We start from the raw sequence: 25,671 nt of genomic DNA, 5'->3' as shown, positions 1-25,671 counted from the left end.
GAGCGAGTGCACGGGACTTACCCTAGTTCACTGCTAGTAGCGTCACGTCATCGTAACGCGCCTGCATATAGTATTGCACCACATTTAACATAAAAGTAAAAATTAAGATTTGTGTGTAAAACTTTGTTAAAGTATAGTTCTATGTAATAATGTTTCAGGTAACAAATCTTAATGTTATAAAATTAGTAGTTTACGTAAAATTCACGTTTTGAAAGAAAAATAGGAGGCGCTAAATAATGACGCTAGGAAGCCAAAATTTGGTGAGAAGGTGCAGTAAGAAGTCATTAATGAGTGGTGCTGGTTTCCAAAACCATAAAACTAAAATTGACTCCAGAATCCGCGTTTTTCGGAAAAATCAGAGGCGCGAAATAATAGAGCTACAATATTGAAAATTGGTAGGATGCTTCAGTTCACCCTAATAATAATAATGGAAATACCACAATCAGTTACCTCTTATAGTTTTTTAGTAATTTAGTAAAAACTACTTTTGTGAGTAAAATGTACATAAGCATTATAGATTAAGTACTTTAAATTTTAATGATAAAACAAATTCTTTAAGACCAATGATCAGATAGGACAATTAACAAAGCTACACCAAGTTTTAGTCTTGTAGCATAATTAACAGCTGATGCAAGTCTTGATAAAGCTATGGTTCAGAGGTAACAATCTACCGTTAGTTCCATTGTAAAAATTCTAGAGAGTAAAGTTTTAATTTTAGCGGGCTGAGATTTTCTACGTGCTTCTGTACTGCTCAGATGTATGTATACAAAAATTGAGAAGTTTGTAAAGCTATTATTAAATGTGATATTTAAGATTATGTGCCTGAGATAGCGATCATTTGGAGGCTGCAGGCATCTGCATAGGAACGGAAAGAACAGATGCTCTCTTGGCGGTACGCGCCGGAGCTATATAAAAAGAGCGGCAGAGGCAGTAGTAAGCTCACTCCGCATTAGACCAACGCCTAGTCCACGCGAGCTTAACGTCCGATCGCGCCTCGCCTCGGGTGACGCCATAGCGGGCTGTGACATGCGCGTACTTAGCAATGTAAACGGACATTGAAAATCGCGAGGACTGTACACCGTCCTGGATCGTTTAGACTTCGGTAACAAACTGTTATTGTGCCGTCCGTGTGAAGTATAATTCCGCGTGGCAAGTGGTGACTAACTCCACTTTTAAGGCGAGCATTAATCTTTTTTTTTAAACATTATTGCGAACTATTAATAGAGCACCATTAGTTAGAGTAATGAACTATTCGGGAGGAACTTGCTGTAGAAGTCGCCTCTGAACTATTAAACGATTGGCTGAATTAACAATATTTAATGTCTTTAGCATTTTCAGAAGTTTCGAGTAATTTGTGTGAGCCTTTAAGATAATAAAATCTTGTTTGGAACTTTAAATTTTATTGAAGCAGCCCTAATCCCGTGAAGAACTATGGATATTTTTCGTTTAGCTGGGCTGTACAGGAATGTGGCCGTGCAGACTGGGAACTAAGGTCAGTAAGTTTCCCTTCGCTTTCTGACTGGCCACCAAATTAGTTGCCAGGCTCGTGTGATTTAAGGTGGCAATGTTCAACTTTCATTCAACATTAAACAACGACTTCTTCGCCGTCCCACATATGTTGCATCGGCAATAGTCTGTTACGTGAAATGAACATTCAAACAACTCATTCGACAACTTCTTCGCCGCCCCACAACATGATATGGCAGTCTTGATAGCACAGTTGTGAGGGGTAGCGGGGGGTAAACACACGGAGGCTCGATTGCTGGGACTGCACTTACTGACCTCGCTTTGTCCTTGCTGTAGTGTCTGTAATTCCTTTGCAGCATCGGAGAGCTGGAGCTGAGTTTCATGGAACCAGAGGGAGAGCTCGAAGTTTTCCTTGCGTAGGCAGGCGATGTTTTCAAGCTCAACAAGGCCCTTGTGCATAGTTTCTTGTAACGTCATCGACAGAGACGAGCATGTACAGATGAGATGAGCTCAGACCAAGGTGTCATGGAGGGGTTTGCTCGACGGAGCACAGGGGAAGTGAGTCTTGGACGGGTGATGAAACACGGTGTTTCGCACTAGGTCCAGTGAAAGTTTGTGGTGTCACAAGAAGTCAATGCCTAGTATAGGTTCATCAATTTCGCACACTAAAAAAGACCACTTGAGTTTACAGTTTGCGGAGAGTGAAGCCGAGCATTGCAGTTTAGTTGAATTCACGGCCTGCAGTGAAGTATGATGAGAGTGGATATTCGATGATGCTAAGGACGTAGGCAGCAGTGAAACATCGGCGCCTGTGTCCACTAGGGAAAGGTATCCCGACGAAATGTCTTTAATGTAAAGTCGTCCGCAATTACCTGGTCGTTCCTGGACAGAATGGAGCACTGGAGGGTGTCTGTCATGTTGTGTGCAGGAGGCAACGCCCGGACCTACCTGCGATTGGCCTTTGGGAAGTCACAGGGTGGTCTGCAGTTCCGTGCCCCCTCACCAAACTGTATGTAGAAGTAACAGTATGGGTAGTGCGGTTGCATTTCCTGTGGAACATTCGTTGCCAGTGGCAGTGGCCAAGGTTCGGTGGCCGCACCAGGCTCAGTTGCAGGAGGGGGCATGACCATAGGCGGAGTCAGTGACATTCCAGTAGCTTATTTACTGCTTCCCGGAGTGAGAGGAATGGTCGGCACAGTGCAGCCGGATGATGAGCCTGAACCTGAGACTTGTCAGGTAGGCAGTGGCTGACGAAACAGAGCAGTGATACATTGTGCAGCCTGTCAGCAATTGTCATTCTTTGCTCGACAGGTTCGGGAGACCCCTAAGCCAGAGCAAAGTGGATGTGCGGAGATAGTTTATCTGACCAGATGGCGACGAGATCTGTGTCAGAGAGTAGACCAGGGCAAGTAGCCATCTCCAGAGCTGGGAAAGTTTGTCAATGCCTAGTTGCTCGACATGGAGCACTTGCTGTATTGCTGCCTCAGTTGAGCGTGCAAACCGATGTAGAATTGTCTTTTTGGCTAGAGTGTACCAGGTAGATGAGTCCGGGGCGTCGACCAGGTCAGAAATCAAGTCCTACTGGTTGTGCAGGTGGGTGATGAGGCACAGAAACCTGGCTGACTCTCAAGTTTGTAATGGTCGAACACCTCATCTGCAATTTTGAACCAGGTTGTAGCTCTTTCGGAATTAAACGGCGGCAGCATCGGTAAGCGTTGTAGGATGTTTGGAAGAACAGCTTGAGTTAGGAGGTGAACTACTCATGCATCAAATAAACATTACATTTGCCCCAGGTTTTTTTTATTATAAACTAGCTACACACCATCACTTCAAACAGAAGTTAAAGAAGGACCTTTGCCAACCATTGCTTTTTAGGGTTCCATGCCTCAACTCGTAAAAAATGGAACCATTATAGAATCACTTTGTCCAAAAGTTCTTTTTTCACAGCCAAGAAGTCAAATATAAGTGAAACCAATCAAAAGAAACAAAGCAATTTCAGTCAGTTTTTAATACATAAAGCAAAATCAGTAAATACATATGTCCTAACCAAGTAAATTCAATATTAGCCTCTTCTCCCAGAGATAGGCATGCAGCACTTAATTCTGTCACTGACACATAATTCCAAAAATACTTGTATCACCGAGGTAAAAAATTAACAGTGACATCTGTTGGTTCTTTGGTGTACTGCAAAACTAACAGTGCCTGCTATTGGTTATTTGGTATACTATGCTATCACTAAAATATACATCTGACCACCACATTCAGCAGACTCTTAAAACTTTAATTTACATTATCCTTTTTTGTCTTCATCACATTTTGCTAAAATAAAGCCCATATGTTGCCCCATACTCACGTTACATGTGGAAACCCCATGCCAATTGGTATAGCAATTTTGAAGATTAATGTGTTCAAACAGGCAAACAGAAAGACATGAAAGTTATAGACAAAAATTTAAATCGCGGAAACTTTTTCCCCTGATCCATTTTTTATTAGATAAAACCTATACATTTCCCCAAGCTATAATCAAGTTACCTGTGAAAATCACTTGAATATTCACCAAGTTGTTTTGGAGATTAGCATGTTCAAACAGATGAACGGGCATGCATGACAGTTTTACAGTTTGATTATTGGTATAGATCTCACAAGTATTTTCATAGCTATTAAAAATTCACAATCATAGATTTTCAGAACAATATACACTGTGCTAGGAATCTGTATTGGGCTAGGTGAAATCATTTTATACTTTATACTCTGATTTAAAAACATATTACATTAAAAACTTAATTTTATTTAAATAACTATGTTCTGCTTTTTAGTCTTGTGTGACTGAAATTTCTAAATGGAAAGACATGTGTTAAACCTCAGGTTTGTTTCAATGTCTTTTTAATGTGATTGTATCTGAAATAGAATAGTATTCTACCTACCTAATAACAATACAAATATCCATTTCATTGTTGTTTTCCTAAAAATTACACAAGCAAAAATTAATTTTATACATTTTTATAGGATTTTTATTTCAATACTACATCTACATCGATGCTCTGCAAATTACATTTAAGTGCCTGGCAGAGGGTTCATCGAACCACCTTCACAATTCTCTATTATTTCAATCTCGTATAGCGCGCGGTAAGAATGAACACCTATATCTTTCCATACAAAATCTAATTTCCCTTATTTTGTCTTGGTGATTGTTCCTCCCTATGTAAGTCAGTGTCAACAAAATATTTTCACATTTGGAGGAGAAAGTTGGTGATTGGAATTTTGTGAGAAGATTCCGTCGCAACGAAAAACACCTTTTTTTAAATGATGTCCATCCCAAATCCTGTATCATTTCTGTGATACTCTCTCCCATATTTTGTGATAATACAAAACATGCTGCCTTTCTTTGAACTTTTTCAATGTACTCAGTCAGTCCTATCTGGTAAGGATCCCACACCTTGCAACAGTATTCTAAAAGAGCACAGACAAGAGTAGTGTAGGCAGTCTCCTCAGTAGTAGTATACTGCCAATAAAACGCAGTCTTTGGTTAGCCTTCCCCACAACATTTTCTATGGGTTCCTTCCAATTTAAACTGTTCGTAATTGTAATACCCAGGCATTTAGTTGAATTTACTGCTTTTAGATTAGACTGATTTATTGTGTAACCAAAATTTAATGTGTTCCTTTTAGCACTCATGTGGATGACCTCACACTTTTTGTTATTTAAGGTCAAGTGCCACTTTTCGCACCATTCCGATATTTCTTCTAAATCATTCTGCAGTTTGTTTTGATCTACTGATGAATTTATTAGTCAATAAATGACAGCGTCATCTGCAAACAACTGAAGACGGTTGTTCAGATTGTCTCCCAAATCATTTATATAGATAAGGAACAGCAAAGGGCCTATGACACTACCTTGGGGAATGCCAGAAATCACTTTTGTTTTACTCGATGACTTTCCGTCAATTACAATGAACTGTGACCTCTCTGACAGGAAATCACAGATCCAGTCACATAGCTGAGATGATATTCCATAAGCATGCAATTTCACTACAAGCTGCTTGTGTGGCACAGTGTCAAAAGCCTTCCAGAAATCCAGAAATACAGAATTGATAGGAAATCCCTTGTCAGTAGCACTCAGCACTTCATGTGAATAAAGAGCTACTTGTGTTTCACAAGAACAATGTTTTCTAAACCCATGTTGACTGTATGTCAATAGACCATTTTCTTCGAGGTAATTCATTATGTTCTAAAATCCTGCTGCATATCAACGTTAACAATATGAGCCTGTAATTTAGTGGATTACTCCTACTTCCTTTCTAGTATATTGGTGTGAACTGTGCAACTTTCCAGTCTTTGGGTTCGGATCTTTCGTCAAGTGAACGGTTGTATATGAGTGTTAAGTATGGAGCTAATGCATCAGTGTACACCGAAAGGAACCTAATTGGTATACAGTCTGGACCAGATGACTTGCTTTTATTAAGTGATTTCAGTTGCGCCACTACTTCGAGGATATTTACTTCTACGTTACTCATGTTGGCAGCTGTTCTCAATTCGTATTCTGGAATATTTACTTTGTCTTCTTTTGTGAAGACATTTCGGAAGGCAGGCTGTGTTTAGTAACTCTGCTTTGGCGGCATCCCTGTCTTTGATGGTATCTCCATTACTATCATGCAGAGAAGGCATTGATTGTTTCTTGCCACTAACATACTTCAAATACGACCAGAATCGCTTTGGATTTTCTGCCAGGTTACTAGACAAAGTTTCATTGTGGGAATAGTTATAAGTAGCTTGCATTGAAGTCTGCTTGTGTCTGTGTATGTGCGGATGGATATGTGTGTGTGTGTGTGTGTGTGTGTGTGTGTGTGTGTGTGTGTGTGTGTGTGTGTGTGTGTGCGCGCGAGTGTACACCTGTCCTTTTTTTCCCCTAAGGGAAGTCTTTCCGCTCCCGGGATTGGAATGACTCCTTACCCTCTCCCTTAAAACCCACATTCTTTCATCTTTCCCTCTCCTTCCTGAAGAAGCAACCATCGGTTGCGAAAGCTAGTAATTCTGTGTGTGTGTGTGTGTGTGTTTTGTTCATGTGCCTGTCTGCCGGCGCTTTCCCGCTTGGTAAGTCTTGGAATCTTTGTTTTTAATATATTTTTCCCATGTGGAAGTTACTTTCTATTTTATTTACTACTTTTTAAACTTTTGTTTTACTAACAGAGTGGGGGACAGGCTTTGAGTTGCTCTGCCCAACAGGTACATAAACAGCCATGGAGATAGAAGCAGTACACAGAGAATATTTCACCAACTCATGCAGTAATGGCTATGTGTGTTTTGCACTGAATATCGGCATGAAAGTACAAGTGATGTTGTTAAGGCTTTTGTGGCCACTTGTTGACAAACTGCCTATTGGCTTCTGTCTTGGGTTCTTTGGCCGATGTTTTTCTGACGTTTCACCATGATCGTGAAGAAGCCCTCGGACGTTTGCGCGCCAGGTACATATAGTCTGCGGCCGCAAGCTCGGCTCCAGTTCACCACTGGCAATGGAGGGTGAAGCTTTGATAATTTCAGCCACTTGTGCTGGTGAAACGTCAGAAAAATCATTAGATGAACGTCGGCCAAAGAACTCGAGACAGAAGGCAATAGGCAGTTTTTCTACAAGTGATGTGCTGAAGTGGTGAGTACTTAAATTATTAATGAAAATGACTTATCCGAATGTTAATGTTCAATACTGGTATTTATTGTTGTAAATTATGTTTCAGTTTTAAAAAGAATACTCGACAACATTGTTAACTACATTCCTCACATGACTCCATATTACAGCAAGGATTAACAGGTAGCTCCTGTGATAAACCCAGTACTGCCTCATTGGACCAGGAAAAGTTTCATAAGTAGTAGTAGACTGTGTGTACATTTTTTATTAATTACAAAAAGGATAACTGCTACTCACCATATGGCAGAGATGCTGAGCTGCAGATACGCACAACAAAAAGGCATTCACGAAACAAGCTTTCGATTAACAACACCATTGTCAGTGTGTGTGTGCGTGTGTGATCAATTTTTGACAAAGGCATTGTTGGCCGAGAGCTTATTTTGTGACAGTCTTTTAGTTGTGCTTATCTGTGACTCAGTATCTTCACTATATGGTGAGTAGCAACTATCCTTTTCATAATTTTGTTATATTCCATCTTGGATTTTTTATTAACTTAATTATAATTGCAAGAACCCAAATTCAATCACATAAACACATATAGTTAATATTAGTTCTAATGCTTGTTGTTAACTATTATACAGAATGTACATATTTAATTCTATATGATTTGAATAGATGCATATAGGAATTTTAACTCTGTTCATTAGAAATGACCTGACTAGGTTATAAACTCTACCTGGATTTTCTGTGTGTCACTGAGTCACAATTTTAACCTAGTGGCCAAGGATATTATGTTCCTGGAAGGCAGTAATAGTTATATCATGAGCAAATGACAAAATGTAGTATCCCGTCTTTTGTTACAGCTGTTCTGATCCATGATACAATGGTATGTCAACCAAGGAACCAATTTTTCAATAATTTAAATTTTCATAGAAGATCACACAACTTTTTCCCCTCCTTGCCATTACTTGTCCCAGAAGGCTTCCTGAGATTTGCATAACTCAGATACAGGGTGAAGTTTTCTCTGTGTGCACACATAAAATACTTCCAGTCTTCCAAGCTGTGCTATTGCTTCACTTCATCCATTGTAATCAGACAACCTGATTGTCAGAGTTGAGGAAGGATCTTTTAGGGAAAACTCTGTTTCAAATACCTATGTTATACAGTCTCCTCTGGGTACTCAATGAGAAAAAGCAGATACAGTAGCTATAACCTTTTAGCAAAGTAATTTTTAGCCACAAATTATTACACATATCAGCAGGTACAGTTTGTCATCATCATCTTCTGGCCACAAATTTGACTGAAATTCCTTGTAAAGCATAATGTTTGCCAGTGCCAGTAAACTGAAAAGCTAATATGCAGTATGCCTTTGTGAAATTTGCTATGTATGATCTTTGTCCCATTTTAAAGTACTCAACCTTTCCCACCACTCATATAACAAATATATCACAGCCTTTGCTAAACACAATGAATGAGACTGGCTTGCTTCTTAGCAAAAAAAAAAAAAAAAAAAAAAAAAAAAAAAAAAAAAAAAAAAAAAAAAAAAAAAAAAAAAAAAAAAAAGAGTAATTCAGGCATCTAAACAAATACACTACGAGAAGAAGATAGCAATGTCAGGGAACAAAATAAAAACAATATGGGATATAGTGAAAGAGGAGACTGGTAGAACCAGAAAGGAACAGGAGCAAATAGCACTAAGGGTAGATGATACATTAGTAACCGATGGGTATAGTGTGGCAAATCTATTTAACAAGTACTTTATATCCGTTACTGATAGAATGGGATTGTCAGGATCAGTAAATAATGCCCCTGTATATCTAAAACTAGGCTTTACAAATAGCTTCAGGAACATGAATATGTCACTCACATCACCAGAGAAATAACTTCCATAATAAAATCTTTAAAAACAAAGCATTCTAGTGGTTACAATGAAATATCAACAAAGTTAATTAAGGCATGTTCTTGTGAGTTTAGTACAATTCTAAGTTACTTGTGTAACCAGTCAATTATAACTGGGACATTTCCTGACTGGCTGAAATATGCAGATGTTAAGCCTCTATTTAAGAAAGGGGATAAAGAGATGCCATCAAACTACAGACCGATTTCACTTTTTCCAGCATTCTCAAAAATTTTAGAAAAAGTAATCTACAGGCAGCTTCTCAACCATCTGACAACAAATAACATATTATCAAGAACACATTTTGGATTTCTGAAGGGTTCTGATATCGAAAAGGCTATTTACAACTACAGTAAAAATGTACTTAATTCATTAAATAACAAGTTACAAGCAGCAGGTATTTTCTGTGATTTGTCAAAGGCAACCGATTGTGTAAACCACAACATCCTTTTAAATAAATTAGAATTCTATGGTGTCACAGGCAGTGCTGCAAAATGGTTCAAGTCATACCTCGCTAACAGGAAACAAAGGGTGTCAGTGCAAGGGACTAGTGAATTGAGTTCATTTTGTTTGCAGATGACACAAGTATTGCAATAAATAGTATGTCAAGTGTAGTTCTAGAAAGATCTGCTTATGATATTTTCATGGATATTAATAAATGGTTTAAAGCCAACTCACTGACATTAAACTTCGAAAAGACTCACTATATGCAATTCAGAACCTGTAAGAGCTTTCCACCCAGCATATGCATAAAGTACGAAGAAGAGCAGATAGAAGAGGTTGACAGTCTTAAAGTCCTGGGATTACAACTTGATAATAAATTCAGTTGGGAGGAGCACACCACAGAACTGCAGAAACGCCTTAACAAATCTGTATTTGCAATTCGAGTGTTAGCAGACATAGGCGACATAAAAGTGAAAAAGCTTACATACTTTGCCTACTTTCATTCCATAATGTCATATGGTATAATATTTTGGGGTAACTCTTCAAGTCAAACAAAAGTTTTCAGAGTACAAAAGCGTGTAATACGTATTATTTGTGGAGTAAACTCACGGACGTCTTGTAGAAACCTCTTCAAAGAACTGGGTATACTAACTACTGCCTCTCAGTATATTTACTCCTTAATGAAATTTGTCCTAAATAATATATCTCTTTTTCCAACAAACAGCTCAGTTCATACATACAATACCAGGAACAAAAATGATCTCCACAAGGACTTAAAAGCACTTACTTTAGTTCAAAAAGGGGTCCACTACTCAGGAACACTCATCTTCAATAATTTGCCAGCAAACATAAAAAATTTTGTTACAAATACAGATCAGTTTAAAAGGAGCCTGAAAGACTTACTAGTGGCCAACTCCTTCTACTCCACTGACGAATTTTATGATAGAAACAAATGATGTGTTGTATATATTTATACTATTAGTATTGTTATTTCAGCTTAAAAAGAAATAAAAATAAAAAATAAAAAAAAGGTGACATGTTGCACATCCACGAGGATCTCCTCAACACGGATCTATGGAACGAAAAACTAACCTAATCTCTAATCTAATCTAAGATATTCACTAAGTAGTCATCTCCCACTCAACTTCATTCCATGTTACACACAGGTATTTTGAGTGGCTCTTAACTTCAACATGCCAGTCAATTATTTTCTTTTTGGTCTGAAGATGTTAATTAATAATATTGCTTAAAATGCAAATGTAACAATAGAATATTTTACACACTTTAATTGGTTAGATAAAAAATTTACTCACCAAGTGGCAGCAGAGCACAGACTCCTTCTTCAGGCAGAAGGATTGACGGAGAAGGAACAGGGGTGGAGGAAAAGGACTGGGGAGGTCTAGGACAAGAGGTAGATTTTGGAGAAGTCATCAAGAACCATGGGACAGGGGAGACTTACTTAACAGGATGAGAATAAAAGTCTGGTAACTCTCCCCTGGCCCACAGTTCTTGATGATTTTTCCAAAATCCACCCCTTGTCCTGCACCTCTCCAGTTCTTTTCCTTCACACCTCTTCCTTCCCCTTCAACCCTTCTGCCTGAAGGAGTTACTGGCTCCAAAAGCTTGCCTAATTATAATCTTCTATTATGTGTGCGTTCTGCTGCCAACTTCATGATTAGATTTTTTATGTATGCAATTACATTATAGTGTCAAAAACTGATATGCTTACATGTATTTTATTGTAACTCAAGTATAGCCGCTGTAATTGCTTTAGTTGCTTTAGAAATCCTAAGTTACTTATTCTGTTTCTTTCAAGATGAAGTTCATTTAGATTGGAAAATGCAGCCACTTGTTCACGAGCCACACTTGTTATTCTGTTCCAGTCAATTACTAAAGCAATTAAATCTGATAATCCTTCCAAACCTGTTAAAAGGAAACAACTGTTAAAAAGTTAACAAACCACTTGAGAAAAAAGATTAACTGATTCTAATGTGAGTAATAAAACCAATAATAATTTCTGAAAAAAACGATAATGAGCTTATAAGCCCTTTCTGCTGCATGAACAGTCAGAGTGATTAATTTTGACTGTGGTTTGTAAAACACAAATTTATCTTATAGTACACAGGGAAATTTTAATATTCAGTACATTTTATGCATAAAAATGGAGAGAATTCTCTGGAATGTGGAAAAAAATCAAGAGCATACATTTTATGTAAGTACAATATAAATTAATGACATATAATTATAGCTGGAGGTGATCTGGGACATCACTTAGAGACCTTATTAAAATATAAGACACCACGTGTAATCTTTAAAGTCATAGTCATTACCAGTATTTCATACTTCTCAGAACAAAATAATATGAAGCATAATTATAATACTGCAATCAATAACAATGGATACAAAGATTTCAAGAGCTTGAAATAAGCATAGAAAAGACTTAGGCTTATAAGTAGAAATATGTTCAACAACCTGCAGAGCATATTCCATGTCTTGTGAGTTATTCAGTGGTACCAATGAATGAGTTAAGGATGTTTCTGTGCAACTCCTATTCTATTGGAAAATAACTTCAGAGAAATTTTTAAAACTAGTTTATCTGGTTATTATTCATAATATTGTGAACTTTAAAAAGAAATATGAGAGGCAATACATAACAAAAGAAGGATGTTAAAAAAGGAAGTGTGCTTGTTGCATGCAATGCATGCCCCCCCCCCCCCCCCTTCCCCAGTCAACATCATAAAGTAGTTCTTGGATTCATTCAATTGAGACATCAACTATTCCACTCGCAACTCTGATATGGTACCTTTAGATTTTCATCTTTTTACCTCACTGTAGTTGTTTATGCATGGGAAAAGGTCTTATGCTAACACTGAGTTTCAGAGTGCCATCGAACAATGGGCCAATCACGCGAATTAGTAATTTTTTATAAATATGTCACCTTTTAAATTTTTAAACAGTCAAGTAATCTCAGTTTCTGGAAATTCCTTGTTTCTTATTGGACCTGTAGGGCACTTCCGTATCCTCCAAAATGCACCTGTACATTCCATACGTACTTCACTTATCCTAACAGGTGATTCTTGTGCACATTGGAGGAGGGAGATCCTACACTTCTCTATCCAGTAGTGGAGATCAAGGAAATCAGTATGTAAGATCGTGACAGAGTCGTCTGAGCTTCTGGTCTGAACCTTTCACTTGGCCCCAAATTGGAGGGCCACAAATGGTTCTTGGAACAGCATTCACAAGAATATTAAGTAATACATGGAAGTGGAGGAAAATGGTTGTCTGCCTTTCCTAGAGTTCCTTTAATTGTGTCAGAAGCATCAAATACTTTACATAACAATAAAAAAAGATGATACTTTTAAAGATAACATTTGTACAACTAAAGGTGTAATATTACAGGGCTCAGAAATTTTAGATCACAAGCTACTACATTTGGGGTAGCACTCATGAGCTCTTCAACAGTGCAAGTGCTTGGGCATAGCTCACACTGAATATGGGGGAAGTGGGCTGCTGTTTTACACACCTATTCATGTTGCTTTTGGTTTTTACAACTCTGGAACATAATTTGTTCAATGATCTACATATGTCATATTCCTCTGTAGACTCTCTCCTCTCCCCCTCCCCACCTCCCCCCCCCCCCCCTCTTCCAACCTGGGGAGCAGGTGTTGTATGGATATTGCACATTGGTATGGTGCAAACCAAGGTGGAAAGTGCGGTGATTGACCACAGTGGAAGGTGGAGAGGGCCAGCCTTGGTCCTTCCATTGTTCACAACAGTGTTGAATCATCTGTGGTTGGTGGATGGTTGTAATGCCTAGCTGATGTCAGCTAGCTGCTCAGAGTGGTAGCCAATGGAGTGATTTTGAGTTCACTTGGCAAAGAGAGTCATGAGGACACTGCTGTGTAATGCACTGCCACTTAGGCAGAATGTCCTAACCAGGCTCGTAGCAATTGTTGTGGTCATGGTGTCTGTGGCTGTTTTCGACTAGCTTAAGCATGACGGTATATGGCAGGGAGTATCAGACGTCAACTAAGAGCAGCTCCGGTTCGGCACATCATGATGTGTTCATGTGAGAGATATCTGGATTTTTGATGTAGTGAAGGTTGTTCACATCCTTCTCAGTTACAAGAGTCCATGTGGGTTTTAGTCTGTTAAAAGAGACCATTATAGGGTTGCCGTTGATATCAATATTGAAAGTATAGCTGCCACACTTTAACACTTGGAATTGGTCAGTGTAGTGAGGCTGTAAGGTCAGCTGTAATGTGTCTTCAAGGAGCATCACATATTTGATGAACTGCGAATGTGGGTTTTGACCCATTGCACTATTATGGGGAGATTGGATGGTACTGGTGTAGGCATTGGTAAAATTATTGTTTATGGCAGTGTGAGCATCTTGAGGTAAAGGGTCTCTGTTACCGAAGCATATACTTCATCCTTGAAGGTCATACAGGTGCCGGGAAGCACCCACTGAATGGCCTAAGTCCATGCACCACCAAGGCATTTGAATGCTCTCTTCAAAACGTGGTGCCACTGTCCCACCAGGTCATTGCTCTGTGCATGGTACGCCATGGTGCAATCATGGGACATGCCACTAGAGCTACAGAGAGCAGTGATGAGTGTTGATTTTAAATGGCACCCTTAATGTATGGTGATGGTACCTGAGCAAGCAAAATGTGATATTCATGTCATTATGAAGGCCTTGGCCATTGATGCCACCATGATAATCTGTCAAAGGAACAGCTTCTAATCAGCACAAAACTTGCTCTGCCTATTGTATCCTTCTGAATCTGGTAGCAATCCCGCAAGGTCTGCCAAGGGGTGTCTGCGCACATCAGTCCATCTTACTTCACTGAAAATTGAGACTTGTGTGCATCCTTACACAGCAGTTGTGTCTGACACCCAGCCAAACAAAGCACTCGTGGTGAGCCAGTTCATCTGTCGAACATTTGGATGCATGAGATTGTGTAGGCAAATCAAAGGCTGCCCACAACATTGACATGGGTAGATCAATTGTATTTTAAGTAGAGCCACATTGCAAAAGACCATGTCCCTGTAATTGATCACCATTCAATTTTGTGAGTAAAGCTTGAATTGTCAGGTCCCGTTCTTGTTCATCGGCTAACTTTTTGTAATCCAAAAAGAAGGAGATTGTCTGCACTGAAGGAAAGTAGTTGGCCACAATGTCAACTGTCTCATGCAGGTGCTCGATATCAGTTGAGTATTGAGCAATCAGGGCAAGATAGTGGAACTGCCTCGGCTGTGCATCACTGATAGGTGTGATATGGTATCTGCCAGTGGTCTGTGGCCAGTGTAACTGATAAGGTGATGGTCAATCTATATCTTCCCAAAAGTATCATACAGCCTGGTAAACTGTCAGTAATTGCACGATACCAACAGTGTTGTAGCTGAGGGGCTGCAGGATCAACTGGTGCCATGTTCACTGCAGACAGGGGGGTACCATTTGCAATCGGTGGTTTAATGGCTTAGAGAGTGACCTGTCATGTTAGCTTTATGGGCAGTGCTGAATTTGTTTGGGGCATATGTAGATTCTCCATACCTCTGCTCCATCATGTAGGTCAGCAATCTTCTTTGTCTTGATGTCCCTACAGAGTAACAACTAAGTTTGTAAGCTGCTGAGTGAAGATTAACAACCAATTCAGACATTTTTCTGTATATACCGATTTTTAAGTAAAACCAAAGTATCACCTACAGAAATAAGTAAAATAAGAATTATGGTGCATTGACAGTTAGTGGTGAAACATACTCACAGAATATAAATAAGACTGGATCTAGTATGAATCCTTGTGGGACATCATGGAGTACTGTTTTCCATTCAAAATAATAATTTGCCTAATTTGAAGTAGTCATTTCCTGTTCCACAAATATGATTTACACCACTGCATGGCACTGCCATTAATGCCATACTTGTCAAGTTTATAGATAAGCAAGGTCAGTGAAATTTGAGTTTGTCCAAGCACATAAAATGCTCAAACAACTTCCACAATTGCAAGCAGGTGACATCTTCGACAAATGACAGAATTAAACAGGAGAAAACTCTAATCATTTTCAAGGCACAAATGTGATAAGAGAATGCCACGCAAGTAAATTTAAACCTGCTGTATGTAGGGGCTACTCCAACAAAGAAATGTAATATGACAAATGCAGAAGGCAAGTCAGCAAAATTTAATGTCAACTATTTCCTTAACATTTATGGTGCTGATCTTGAAGGTGGCTGGCTGCCATTATTTGTGGACTGGCTAAAATATTACTCCTGTGGCATTCTTACTATATTTATCTTAGAGAACCTTAAGCTGCCAATGATGAGTCAGTGGTCACTTTCCAAGGAAACTACATCACCTTAACACCCACCAATCCATTTAGCAGTTTTTTCTCATTCAAAATGCAGTATGTAACAGATTTTCTTTTTTCATCTCATCCATACCTTTGATCTTACGACTCTTTTGTTTTTGATGCTGAGAGTTCCTTACTACTAGGTTGTTCCTCAAACAGAAGTCAATGAGTCTATTACTTTTAGGGTTTCATGGTCCTCCTCTGTGTGACTCCAGAACCCTCTCATACTATCTTTTGCAATCCCCACTTGGGCATTCATATTATCTGTGATAATTGCTCCTTCCCCTATTATTCTTTCCTCAAGGCTGTCTTCAATGTTATCTTGTTCTTCTTCTTCTTCACACCAGCACTGAATGATGTTGATATTCTAGGAAAAATTTCATTTTAGCCCAGTGAGAGAGATCCAATAAGAAACAGATCTTACATCTGCCAGATGATCTTTTATTTGAAGATCAATAATAACACTGACTTCATTTTTTGCTTGGACTCTTCCTGACAAGAACAGATGATGTTCCCTTTGTAACAGTTCCACCTGCTTTATATATATCTTTGTTTGTCGTCCTTGGTGTCGACATACTGCGTTACAACACTGGCTGAAAATTGGGATTTGTAATTTGAACACTGACTACTGTAAATGATGTATCCAACAGCTGTATATTTGCATTTCACAGTACTTTAATGTCACTGTTCACAACCCCCCATATACACATTTATATGGCCAGTGCACTATTGTTTAACTTTCCATAAGCCTCATTAATCGTTTGCTGGCAAACCTCCACATACTGCTACAATAGTTTACTATTGAACATCTATGAGCAGTAAAAACCTAACCACAAAATTCACAGTTCTTGAAGAATAATCAGATATGTATGGAGCAGACACTGTCACTGTTTTTGCACACAGCTAAATTGTTTAACACTTATTACACAGTTAATTTGAAGCATTGTTGTTGTTGTTGTTCTAAGCAGCAGAGGTCACACATCTGAAACTCGGCCGTGGACTGACTCTCTCGTGATCAAAAATTGGGCCCTTATATATCATCACAATAATAGGTACTGAAACTACACATTGTTCAAAGTTTAATTTACAGAAATTACAATTAACTCATTAAATTAACTGAATACATATAAAAATACCTCCTTTTTAACAGTTTCTACTACTACAAGAGTTATGCCAAATTATTTGGTTAAATTGTGAAAGTAACATATATCGTTATGCAAACAATACTTTTGACAAAACTGTTAATTACTTTGGAATTATTGAATGGCTGATTTTGCTAATATGTTTCCAACTAAAGCCAAATAGATACTTTAAGATTACCAGCATTTTGTCTTCCAAATGTTTATAATTAGTATAGAATTTAGATTTGTTTATCTGTCAAAAATAGAATTTAAGGTAAGAAACAATTAGTGATTTCACCCTATAATGAAGGATACTAACTAGGAATAGTCAAAATAACTAGATATGTCTGCTTGTGTCTGTGTATGTGCGGATGGATATGTGTGTGTGTGTGTGTGTGTGTGTGTGTGTGTGTGTGTGTGTGTGTGCGAGTGTACATCTGTCCTTTTTTTCCCCTAAGGGAAGTCTTTCCGCTCCCGGGATTGGAATGACTCCTTACCCTCTCCCTTAAAACCCACATCCTTTCGTCTTTCCCTCTCCTTCCTGAAGAAGCAACCATCGGTTGCGAAAGCTAGCAATTCTGTGTGTGTGTTTGTGTGTTTTGTTCATGTGCCTGTCTGCCGGCGCTTTCCCGCTTGGTAAGTCTTGGAATCTTTGTTTTTAATATATTTTTCCCATGTGGAAGTTTCTTTCTATTTTATTTAGAAAATCAATTACATACATAAAACTATGCACAAAATTAGATCTGGTGTTACATTATTTAAAACTGAAGGCCAACCTTTCTCTTTTATGAAAATGCATATTATATTCACATATGCTAATGGTAAATAGTTAACGTAACAAAACGAATCTAAGGAGACAGATGGCAAAACAAGAGGGGAATTAAAATATCCCAGCTTACTTCGTCACATCATCCCTTCATTGGAGTGACCAGATAGATATTGCTAATAGCTAAATAGACAATTCAATGACCACAAGTGACACCAGAAACTGGGTTTAAAATATACACACAAAAAAATTATTACATAAGAAATCCTATAAAAACTACAGTACATAAATTTTTTTCAAATTTGTGCTTATGTGAACTGGCCACATGAAAATCCCCATCTACAATATTTACATATAGATCACAAAAATCTACAAGCTATACTTCTAACAAAAGTTATGAATTTTCATCATAAGAGATGTTCTTTTTGGGTTAAACAAGCATTATGTTTTAAAAAACATACCACTTTGTAAAAGTCATCCCTTGCAAAAGAAAATAAATCCTCATGACAAAATAAAAGTCAAATTACACTGTGCATTGCAGTTCAATCTTAAGACAAAAAATTTCACTTGATCAATGTTAAGTTTTTTTCACAATCACTTCTAATGAGCTTTAACACACTTTCTCGGCAAGCTCTCCATGCCTTCAACAGGTCCGAGTAGCAGTTAGTTAGAAAATGCACTGCAATTAGTTCCCTTGGAAATAGTTCTCCTCCACCACAGTACATGAGTAAATGAGACAAAATACCCTATTTTCATACACTTACTTTTACTTCTAACTTAAGTCTAAGAAAAAATGTTTAACACTAGTGGCCAATGAAACCATTACATATAAATAAATACATAGTTCTCATAACATTGCAACAATTAGCACTAAATTTGACTATAGTATGAAAGACGGTTCTATGAAAAATTTTAAATTCGAGCACACATTACACGACAACACATTACTTTAAGTCATAACTGTCTGAAACTGGTAAACTTGAGAGCTTTTCGTTTCTTTTCCATTTGCAAAATATCAAAAACTCAAGATGTGCATTACCTCTAGTAAAAACTAGAGACGTACTGTAGCATATATTTACAAATCATTATGAAAAAAGAATAGAGTCCCATTACATAGCTTAATTACTATTCAAATCAAAATTAGGGGGATAGAAGTTGTACCAAATCATTGCCATATTTCTCTACTCTGAGTACTAATCTCATTGAACCAGCATGTGGTGCCTCTGCCATAAAGCACCCTATCTTTGGACATGATGTTCTTTGATTTTCTTTGTCTATGTTCTCTCTGCACACTACATTTGTACAGCCATGTTGAATTTGCCTTGTATTGCGCTTAAATAAATGTTCATTCGACAGCTAAAGTGTGTTGTTACTGATCTACGACACATAATATCCACAAGTAAATTCAATCCTCACAAAATCACAAACTGTTATCAAATAGTTTCCCTGTCTGAATATTCCCATCATCCTAGCACCACAGTTATAAGTAAATCAGCAAAATTACTTTTCTTCATCCAAGTATTACCACTTTCAGCTCATAACAGAAGTTTTCAGATAACCCATTGATCCAATGATGCAGCATTATATGTCTTGTACCTCCCTGATAGAGTGTAATAGGAAGAATGACCTTGTAGTATTACTCAGTTCTTTCAATTTGAGCTCCGTCATTGATTTTCCTACTCGGATAACAAAGAACAGCAGGCCATTGATAGATAACTTTTTATAGACCAAGATAAGTTTAAGGACATAAATGCTTATCCTGTTGAGTATGGTCTGTCAGATCATGGTGCACAGCTAGTTACAGTACATGACATAGCTCCATGCAGTATATAAAATCAGAATTTCAAAGCAGTGCGTTCAATTAACAATATAAATACTGCAAACTTTAGGGAAAGCCTAAAGGAGCTAGACTGGGATGAAGTGTATATGGAACCCGATGCAAACTTGAAATATAACTTATTTCACAATACATTTTTAAGGGTATTTGAAAATTGTTTTCCCAAGAAAATAGTTAAACATAATTCCAAGAAAACATATAAAAAACCTTGGCTAACTAAAGGAATAAGAATATCTTGCAACCGTAAAAGAGAACTGTATCTAACAGCAAGAGGGAGTACTGACCCCGAAATTGTTCAATATTATAAAAACTATTGCGTGGTACTAAGAAAAGTTATTAAAAAGTCCAGAACCATGTGTATCATGTCTGAGATCAGTAACTCTGATAATAAAATTAAAGCAATTTGGAATATTATTGAAAGGGAAACAGGGCAACCAAGAGCACAGGAAGACTTTAGTGCCATAAAACTGAATGACAAGTGTACTAACAAACAATCTGCAATTGGAAATATATTCAATAATCATTTTTTAAATGTTGTGGAGAAAATACGATCTAGATCTTCGCTAGAAGAGGCAAGGCTTCTAATAGAAGAGGCATTACGTATGCAGTTTGAAACAACTGTATTTCCATGAACCTCTCCCTCTGAAATCAGTAAAATAATAAACTCACTGAAAAGTAAAAGCTCTTACGGAATTGATGGCATTTCCAGCAAGATACTTAAAGCTTGTTCCCCACAGATAAGTAGGATTCTCAGCCACGTATGTAATAGCTCTTTGGAGCAGGGTGTTTTCCCCGATAGACTGAAATATGCCATTGTAAAACCATTGCATAAAAAGGGGGATACGTCGGATGTCAACAACTATCGCCCAATCTCTCTTCTGACAGCTCTATAAAAAATTTTTGAGAAAGTAATGAATTCAAGAGTAGCCTCCCATATTTGTAAAAATAAAGTACTAACAAAATGTCAGTTTGGTTTTCAGAAAGGCTTTTCAACAGAAAATGCTATATACGCTTTCACTGATCAAATATTAAATGCTCTGAATAACCGAACATCACCCATTGGTATTGTTTGTGATCTCTCAAAGGCCTTTGACTGTGTAAATCATGGAATTCTTTTAGATAAGCTAAATCATTATGGTTTGAGGGGGGCAGTGCACAAATGGTTTAATTCATACTTAACTGGAAGAATGCAGAAAGTGGAAATAAGTGGTTCATGTAATGTTAATACAACAGCTGATTCCTCAAACGGAATCCCACAGGGTTCGGTCTTAGGTCCTTTACTGTTCTTGATATACATTAATGACTTACCATTCCATATTGATGAAGATGCAAAGTTAGTTCTTTTTGCTGATGATACAAGTATAGTAGTAACATCCAAAAACCAAGAACTAAGTGATGTAATTGTAAACGATGTTTTTCACAAAATTATTAAGTGGTTCTCAGCAAACGGACTCTCTTTAAATTTTGATAAAACACAGTATATACAGTTCCGTACAGTAAATGGCATAACTCCAGTAATAAATATAGACTTTGAACAGAAGTCTGTAGATAAGGTAGAATTTTCAAAATTTTTAGGTGTGTCCATTGATGAGAGGTTAAACTGGAAGCAACACATTGATGGTCTGCTGAAACGTCTGAGTTCGGCTATGTATGCTATTAGGGTTATTGCAAATTTTGGTGATAAGAATCTCAGTAAATTAGCTTACTATGCTGACTTTCATTCACTGCTTTCGTATGGCATCATATTGGGGGGTAATTCATCGTTGAGTAGAAAAGTATTCATTGCTCAAAAACGTGTAATCAGAATAATTGCTGGAGTCCACCCACAGTCATCCTGCAGATATCTATTTAAGGATCTAGGGATCCTCACAGTAACCTCACAGTATGAATATTCACTTATGAAATTTGTTGTTAATAATACAGCCCAGTTCAAGAGTAATAGCAGTGTGCATAGCTATAACACCAGGAGAAAGGATGATCTTCACTATGCAGGGTTAAATCTGACTTTGGCACAGAAGGGAGTAAATTATGCTGCCACAAAAGTCTTTGGTCACCTACCAAACAGCATCAAAAGCCTGACAGATAGTCAACCAACATTTAAAAATAAATTAAAAGAATTTCTAGATGACAACTCCTTCTACTCATTGGCTGAATTTTTAGATATAAATTAAGGGAGGGAAAAAAAACTAACTTAAAGCATTAGTGTCATGCAATATTTTGTGTAATGTAATATCTTGTACAAACATCTTTCTTTAACCTGACATATTCCACATCATTACGAAGTGTCGTATTCATGATCTATGGAACAAGTATTAATCTAATCTAATCTAATCTACTGAAATATTGCTGTTTCTGTTAAGCTCTCATTACCAGCTGCAGTGTCATGAAATGCGCAATACACAGCACCCAGTGTTGCCTAGTTCACAATTAGATCATCATTACAGTTACACCACATTTGTTTGTATACAGTTGTGGTGCCTCTGGCATAAAGCACCATATCTTTGGACTTGTTCATCTTTGATTTATCTTTGTCTTTGTCCACTCAGTGCACTATGTTTGTACAGCCATGTTGTATTTGCTTTCTTAAATGTATAAATAAATGTATATTCGACATCTAAAGTGTGTTTTTACTGCTCTACGACACGTAATATCCACAGTGATGACCACGACATCATCATCGTGTGTTTGTGAATTATTTTGTGCTTCTTTTTATCATTAACAGGCTTGATGTGCCGGCCCACATTGTCTGCGAAACAACAGATCTACCAGTGTCTTTCAGTGCTAGTGCCTTGGATTCTATTAACTGTGTTTGCACCCTCCAGGTGTACCTAATGTGTGTTTGGTTAAAAGCGAACAATTACCTATGCCCAGCCATGCTGGTGACCACTTAACCGTAAGTGGTTCAACATGGCCACCATTACATGCAACAATGCAGCAAGGACTGCTACATGGACTGTGCATGCCACTTAGTGACATTGTGAACGACAATTGAATAAAGGACATTGTGGTTCACCCCTCAGCTATGCAGTCTCCTTCAATTTGGTTTGATGTGCCGCCGAAGTTTGAGAACTGTAATTCAAATGTTCAAGTGAACGGGGTCACACATTCTTATATACCAGATTTCATAACAGCCCCCCCCATCCCCGTACACCGTCTTGGCGACATGCCAATTTCTGAGACCATCACTTCATGTTCACACCATGTTCACCTTCTGGCCTGCTTTCGTAATGGCACTGAATGTTGCACTTGCTCCGGTTACCAGATCAGCCCCCCTGTGGCTGCATCACTGTTACAATGGCACCAGCCTTTACACCTCTGTCACATTCACTATCGGGGCTGCAGTTGGTGCACATTATGCCACCGGTTGCACCTGCTCATTCTACACCGTGTGCTACATGCGATCCCCCCCCCCCCCTCCCCCCCCCCCCATACACACACACACAGATCTTGGGTAAAGCACTGTCCACCATTACTGCACTCCCGGTGTCAGGGGCTTCCTGCCCTGCATGCACAGATCTTCGCCTCCCAGGGCTGCCTGCCTTCTAAAAGGACAACCCTAATACTTGGTTTGCATTGGTGGATCAACTCCTGGATATCCAAGCGGTTTTGGACGACGACGAACATTCTGCCTGCCGGGTAAGTCACCTCCATGCTCATCTGGAACTCATCAGTGATCTGCTCCTCTTTCCGCCCACCTCACCCAAGTATTTAACAGTGAAAACATTGCTCATTCAATGCTTTTCTCACTCACCAGCAGAGGGTAGTCACCACATTATTCATGACAAGCACTTCAACGACCTGACACTTGCGCAGAGTTGGTGGCACCTTCATGCATTAATTGGTGGTCAAGCTCTACTGGACACCGCACTTTGGACTCCGTGGATGGCCAAACTGTCACGGGAGACATGTACATCACCGTCAGTTTGCACCTTCGGTTCCACATTCCATCAGCAGCGGCCAGTGCACTCAGCTCAGCTGGCTGTCAGGAGCTGCCACCTAGTGGCCTACAGGAGGTACCGCCCACGGCCCCTCCGACAGACCCCGACCTTGTCCGAGCAGTAACCCGGTCCGCTACCAGCCCCGACGCAGTCAGCCACACTGTGCTGGTTCCATGCTACTTATGGGGACATCACCTGCAACTGCTGCACACCTTGCACCTTCCCCAACCTGAACCAGTGGGCACACTTAGGCATCACGTCCCACCACGATCCTTCACAACACCTAACATCCTTTGCTGCACCACTTGCTCCAGCAGTGCGATGCCTCTACGTCACTGACTGGTCATCGGGCACTCACTTTCTTGTTGATACTGGTGCCAACGTCAGCATTATCTTGACCAAGCATGCGAGCAACATGCTTTCACCTGTTAACCTCGCTTTGATCACTGAAAATCGTTTTCCTATCATGGTCCTTGGCTCCATCAATATGTCGCTTAGCCTACCATCAGTTGCCACCTTCCGTTGTACTTTCCACGTTGCTGACATGAATGAACCTGTGATCAGATTGGACTTTCTGCACCTTTACAAACGTTCACCAGACCTGCAAGGTGCCACACTCCGACACATATCTGGTTCTACTGTTATGTGCTTGAACGAGTTCAGCACAACTTCGCTGTCTGCCTCCTTGGCTATGGTTTCCACATGTGCATATCTGCTTGAGCGTATTACTACACAGCTCTCAGATTTTCCGGACATGAGCACACAAATCGATGAGTTCTGCACATGGAACGGGGCATTATGCCTCACATTGCTGGCACCTCTGCTGATTTGTCACATGCTCGGAGTATGATTCACAGCCTGTCTACAGAGCCACAACAAGGTGAACCAACACTCGCACCTATTCTGTCTTCACACTACATTGCTCTTTTACTGTGCTTTCCTCCACCTGCTGCCATTTCCGCATTGTTGCCGATGAATCTACAGGACGCTTATGTTCTCGCTTTGCGGGATTCCTCACATTGCGTGGCTGCTGCACCATGTCATCCCTAATTGTCTGCATCCTATGCAGTTCCCTTGCCGTTTCAGCCTGGCAAGGTCAGTGAATCATCGTCGCATCTGCCCAACCTATTCCCCCCACCCCCCACCCCCTTGCCTGCTTCCCTTTGCGGGTATCAGCCATCAGCAATGGCACTGGTCATAGAATCTGCACCACAGATGGCCCACCTGTACGTTATAAGGCCAGCTGCATTGATGCTTCCAATCTGCCTGACAATGCAGCCGCCATGCCTGCTGGCACCACTGCTGTGACCTTGGCTGATGTTCTGCCACCTTCGCAGCAGTCCAATGCACGAGACTCTGACGGTGCGGTTTCCAACATGCCCACTTCTCACTCTGGATGCAGCCTTCAACTGCCATGCTGGCACTTAGATTTTGTGTTTGAGTAGGAAAGCTTCCATCCACCATGCTCCACACTGCTGGGGGAGGGGGACTTGGGACCTCTGGTGTAAAGTGCCATGTGCCATATCTTCGGACACTTTCATCTATGATTTAGCTTTGTGTTTGTTCACTCGGAGCACTACATTTGTACAGCCACGCTGTATTTGCTTTCTTGTGTGTTCAAATAAATGTGTATTCGACATCTAAAGTGTGTTATTACCACTCTACGACATGTAATAGCCACACAGTTATCTTTTTCATTAATCATATCTGTCAGCACATTACTTTACTTACCTTTCCCTCTGAGTTAACTTGTGGGGTGCATTCTCAAAAAAATAAAAAATAAATTTAAAAAAAATTTAAAAAGATATCTCTACTGCAGAGACAGGCTCCCTAACCATTAAGATCCTAACATTACTAATTATTTTATTATTTTATTATTGTTTCACTATATAATAAATAAACACTGTTCTGCTTATCTAATGCAAAATTGATTTGTCTGAAAAACACTCCACAGTAAGCGATCCTTATGCTAAGACAAACAACTCTCATTAGTGATCAGACAAAATTATCACTCATTAAAACTACTATTTCACTGTATTCCATGAAGTTGCTTGATATTCTAGCCTGAAGGGCAAATGTACATACAAATCTTGCTTACTCTTCCACACACATTACTCCAGGCAACTATGTCTAAAGCTGCAACTCCTTCATGTTAAACAAGGCTGTACCATGACACTTCTATGGGTAGATAGTTATCTCCATACACTGATTGCACCAAACACAAAAAAACT

The 25,671-nt window shown here is 39.0% G+C and overlaps 1 protein-coding gene across 1 annotated transcript in view; it reads right to left on the bottom strand.

Annotated features, from left to right (window-relative positions):
- The window catches only part of LOC126278495 (leucine-rich repeat-containing protein 9-like), a 133,178-nt gene that overhangs the window by 19,387 nt on the left and 88,120 nt on the right, over positions 1-25,671 (bottom strand). Inside the window, exon 5 of the mRNA XM_049978654.1 lies at positions 11,157-11,350. Coding sequence (XP_049834611.1) covers positions 11,157-11,350 — 194 coding nt within the window. The remainder of the gene's footprint in view (positions 1-11,156; positions 11,351-25,671) is intronic.

Source organism: Schistocerca gregaria, chromosome 6 (genome assembly GCF_023897955.1).
Source record: "Schistocerca gregaria isolate iqSchGreg1 chromosome 6, iqSchGreg1.2, whole genome shotgun sequence".
NCBI lineage: Eukaryota > Metazoa > Arthropoda > Insecta > Orthoptera > Acrididae > Schistocerca > Schistocerca gregaria.
The sequence above is the reverse complement of the archived record's forward strand: the minus strand, read 5'-3'. Positions and strand labels throughout refer to the sequence as shown.